General features: G+C 41.0%; 1 protein-coding gene across 2 annotated transcripts in view; it reads left to right on the forward strand.

The window, feature by feature from the left end:
* LOC113818235 (uncharacterized) overlaps positions 1-5000 on the forward strand; it is a 13730-nt gene that overhangs the window by 4246 nt on the left and 4484 nt on the right. For both annotated transcript variants that reach the window (XM_027370413.2, XM_027370414.2), the window contains exons 3-4: positions 3961-4102; positions 4746-4882. In XM_027370413.2, the coding sequence (XP_027226214.1) occupies positions 3961-4102; positions 4746-4882 (279 nt within the window). The remainder of the gene's footprint in view (positions 1-3960; positions 4103-4745; positions 4883-5000) is intronic.

A 5000-nucleotide genomic window follows, 5' to 3' on the forward strand; every position in this document is an offset into this window, starting at 1 on the left:
TCATCAGCTGATTTTTTTGAGTGTTTCTCATCAGCTGATTTTTTGGGCGTTTCTCACCAGCTGATTTTTTGGGCGTTTCTCATCAGCTGATTTTTTGGGCGTTTCTCACCAGCCGATTTTTTTGAGTGTTTCTCATCAGCTGATTTATTGGGTGTTTCTCATCAGCTGATTTTTTTGAGTGTTTCTCATCAACTGATTTTTTGGGGTGTTTCTCATCAGCTGATTTTTTTGAGTGTTTCTCATCAGCTGATTTTTTGGGCGTTTCTCACCAGCTGATTTTTTGGGTGTTTCTCATCAGCTGATTTTTTGGGCGTTTCTCATCAGCTGATTTTTTGGGGCGTTTCTCACCAGCTGATTTTTTGGGTGTTTCTCATCAGCTGATTTTTTGGGCGTTTCTCATCAGCTGATTTTTTGGGTGTTTCTCATCAACTGATTTTTTGGGTGTTTCTCATCAGCTGATTTTTTGGGTGTTTCTCATCAGCTGATTTTTTGGGTGTTTCTCATCAGCTGATTTTTTGGGTGTTTCTCATCAACTGATTTTTTGGGTGTTTCTCATCAGCTGATTTTTTGGGCGTTTCTCATCAGCTGATTTTTTGGGTGTTTCTCATCAACTGATTTTTTGGGTGTTTCTCATCAGCTGATTTTTTGGGTGTTTCTCATCAACTGATTTTTTGGGTGTTTCTCATCAGCTGATTTTTTGGGTGTTTCTCATCAGCTGATTTTTTGGGTGTTTCTCATCAGCTGATTTTTTGGGTGTTTCTCATCAGCTGATTTTTTGGGTGTTTCTCATCAGCTGATTTTTTGGGCGTTTCTCATCAGCTGATTTTTTGGGTGTTTCTCATCAGCTGATTTTTTGGGTGTTTCTCATCAGCTGATTTTTTGGGTGTTTCTCATCAGCTGATTTTTTGGGTGTTTCTCATCAGCTGATTTTTTGGGTGTTTCTCATCAGCTGATTTTTTGGGCGTTTCTCATCAGCTGATTTTTTGGGCGTTTCTCACCAGCTGATTTTTTGGATGCTTCTCATCAGCTGATTTTTTGGGGTGTTTCTCACCAGCTGATTTTTTGGGTGTTTCTCATCAGCTGATTTTTTTGGGGGGCGTTTCTCATCAGCTGATTTTTTGGGCGTTTCTCACCAGCTGATTTTTTGGGTGTTTCTCACCAGCTGATTTTTTGGGCGTTTCTCATCAGCTGATTTTTTTTAGTGTTTCTCACCAGCTGATTTTTTGGGCGTTTCTCATCAACTGATTTTTTTTTAGTGTTTCTCATCAGCTGATTTTTTGGGTGTTTCTCATCAGCTGATTTTTTGGGCGTTTCTCGTCAGCTGATTTTTTGGGTGTTTCTCATCAGCTGATTTTTTGGGCGTTTCTCATCAGCTGATTTTTTGGGCGTTTCTCACCAGCTGATTTTTTTGGGTGTTTCTCATCAGCTGATTTTTTGGGTGTTTCTCATCAGCTGATTTTTTGGGTGTTTCTCATCAGCTGATTTTTTGGGTGTTTCTCATCAGCTGATTTTTTGGGCGTTTCTCACCAGCTGATTTTTTGGGTGTTTCTCATCAGCTGATTTTTTGGGCGTTTCTCATCAGCTGATTTTTTGGACGTTTCTCATCAGCTGATTTTTTTTTTTTGGCGTTTCTCATCAGCTGATTTTTTTGGGGGTGTTTCTCATCAACTGATTTTTTGGAGTGTTTCTCATCAGCTGATTTTTTGGGTGTTTCTCACCAGCTGATTTTTTTGAGTGTTTCTCATCGGCTGATTTTTTTGGGTGTTTCTCATCAGCTGATTTTTTGGGTGTTTCTCACCAGCTGATTTTTTTGAGTGTTTCTCATCGGCTGATTTTTTGGGTGTTTCTCATCAGCTGATTTTTTGGGTGTTTCTCATCAACTGATTTTTTGGGTGTTTCTCATCAGCTGATTTTTTGGGTGTTTCTCATCAGCTGATTTTTTGGGTGTTTCTCATCAACTGATTTTTTGGGTGTTTCTCATCAGCTGATTTTTTGGGCGTTTCTCATCAGCTGATTTTTTGGGTGTTTCTCATCAACTGATTTTTTGGGTGTTTCTCATCAGCTGATTTTTTGGGTGTTTCTCATCAGCTGATTTTTTGGGTGTTTCTCATCAGCTGATTTTTTGGGTGTTTCTCATCAACTGATTTTTTGGGTGTTTCTCATCAGCTGATTTTTTGGGCGTTTCTCATCAGCTGATTTTTTGGGTGTTTCTCATCAACTGATTTTTTGGGTGTTTCTCATCAGCTGATTTTTTGGGTGTTTCTCATCAACTGATTTTTTGGGTGTTTCTCATCAGCTGATTTTTTGGGCGTTTCTCATCAGCTGATTTTTTGGGTGTTTCTCATCAACTGATTTTTTGGGTGTTTCTCATCAGCTGATTTTTTGGGTGTTTCTCATCAGCTGATTTTTTGGGTGTTTCTCATCAGCTGATTTTTTGGGTGTTTCTCATCAACTGATTTTTTGGGTGTTTCTCATCAGCTGATTTTTTGGGCGTTTCTCATCAGCTGATTTTTTGGGTGTTTCTCATCAACTGATTTTTTGGGTGTTTCTCATCAGCTGATTTTTTGGGTGTTTCTCATCAACTGATTTTTTGGGTGTTTCTCATCAGCTGATTTTTTGGGTGTTTCTCATCAACTGATTTTTTGGGTGTTTCTCATCAGCTGATTTTTTGGGTGTTTCTCATCAGCTGATTTTTTGGGTGTTTCTCATCAACTGATTTTTTGGGTGTTTCTCATCAGCTGATTTTTTGGGCGTTTCTCATCAGCTGATTTTTTGGGTGTTTCTCACCAGCTGATTTTTTGGGTGTTTCTCATCAGCTGATTTTTTTGGTGTTTCTCATCAGCTGATTTTTTGGGTGTTTCTCATCAGCTGATTTTTTGGGTGTTTCTCATCAGCTGATTTTTTGGGCGTTTCTCACCAGCTGATTTTTTTGGGTGTTTCTCATCAGCTGATTTTTTGGGCGTTTCTCACCAGCTGATTTTTTTGGGTGTTTCTCATCAGCTGATTTTTTGGGTGTTTCTCATCAACTGATTTTTTTTAGTGTTTCTCATCAGCTGATTTTTTGGGTGTTTCTCATCAACTGATTTTTTTTAGTGTTTCTCATCAGCTGATTTTTTGGGCGTTTCTCATCAGCTGATTTTTTGGGCGTTTCTCATCAACTGATTTTTTGGATACTTCTCATCAGCTGATTTTTTGGGTGTTTCTCACCAGCTGATTTTTTGGATACTTCTCATCAGCTGATTTTTTGGGTGTTTCTCACCAGCTGATTTTTTGGGTGTTTCTCATCAGCTGATTTTTTGGGCGTTTCTCACCAGCTGATTTTTTGGGCGTTTCTCATCAGCTGATTTTTTTTAGTGTTTCTCACCAGCTGATTTTTTGGGCGTTTCTCATCAACTGATTTTTTTTTAGTGTTTCTCATCAGCTGATTTTTTGGGTGTTTCTCATCAGCTGATTTTTTGGGCGTTTCTCGTCAGCTGATTTTTGGGGTGTTTATCATCAGCTGATTTTTTGGGTGTTTCTCATCAGCTGATTTTATTGGGGCGTTTCTCGTCAGCTGATTTTTTGGCCGTTTCTCACCAGCTGATTTTTTTGGTGTTTCTCATCAGCTGAATTTTTTTGGTGTTTCTCATCAGCTGATTTTTTTGGGTGATTCTCATCAGCTGATTTTTTGGATGCTTCTCATCAGCTGATTATTTTGGTGTTTCTCATCAGCTGATTTTTTGGGTGTTTCTCATCAGCTGATTTTTTGGGCGTTTCTCATCAGCTGATTTTTTGGGGTGTTTCTCATCAGCTGATTTTTTGGGGTGTTTCTCATCAGCTGATTTTTTGGGGTGTTTCTCATCAGCTGATTTTTTTTGGGTTATTCTCATCAGCTGATTTTTTGGGGTGTTTCTCATCAGCTGATTTTTTGGGGCGTTTCTCATCAGCTGATTTTTTTGGGGGGTGTTTCTCCTTCCACAGATAGAACACTGGATGGATCAGCGGCGTCGGGATGTCAGACATACCGTGTGGGACTTTTGTGTCGTACATTCGCGAAGCAGACGGGACCGTCACGCAGCTGCCGAGTTTAAGAGGCTCATGGAAACGACCTTAGGCATCATAGGTGAGGAGGCGCGCGCGCGCGCGCGCGTGTGTGTGTGTGTGTGTGTGTGTGTGTGTGTGTGTGTGTGTGTGTGTGTGTGTGTGTGTGTGTGTGTGCGTGCGTGTGCGTGTGCGTGTGTGTGTTCGGAGGTGGGGGAGTTGGAAGGGGAAGGTGAGAGATAGATAGATAGAGAGAGAGAGAGGAGGAGGAGTAGGAAGGGTTGGAGAGAGAAGGAGGGTTCATTTCAGTTCAGTTAATAATACCTTATTCCATTACTTAAAATGGTTCTTTTTACATAGACAATAGGTTTACTGTACAGATAACTATAAGTTACAGAGGGAGAGAGAGAGACAGAGACAGACACAGACACAGACAGACCGATACAGAGAAAGAGACAGACAGAAACAGAGACAGACAGAGAAACAGACATGCAGAGATAGAGGCAGACAGAGACAGCGACAGACAGAAACAGAGAAAGAGACAGCGACAGACAGAAACAGAGAAAGAATCAGCGATAGACAGAAACAGAGAAAGAGACAGCGACAGACAGAAACAGAGAGAGAAAGAGACAGCGACAGACAGAAACAGACAGAGAAAGAGACAGCGATAGACAGAAACAGACAGAGACAGAGAGATTCAATAATCGGACTACTTTCTCCTACAGGAAAAACCTTTGACGACATCGAGCTGGGCGAGAACACCCTGGAGGCGGCGTCGGCGATGGTGACGGGCAGCACCAAAGTGTTCATCATCGTCAGCAAATATTTAGAGCTTCCAGGTTATCCAAAGTTTGTCTTCCAGGTGAGGGGTTAACACACACACACACACACACACACACACACACACACACACACACACACACACACACACACACACACACACACACACACACACACACACACACACACACACACACACA

The sequence above is a fragment of the Penaeus vannamei genome, chromosome 33 (genome assembly GCF_042767895.1).
Source record: "Penaeus vannamei isolate JL-2024 chromosome 33, ASM4276789v1, whole genome shotgun sequence".
In the NCBI taxonomy this organism is placed as follows: domain Eukaryota; kingdom Metazoa; phylum Arthropoda; class Malacostraca; order Decapoda; family Penaeidae; genus Penaeus; species Penaeus vannamei.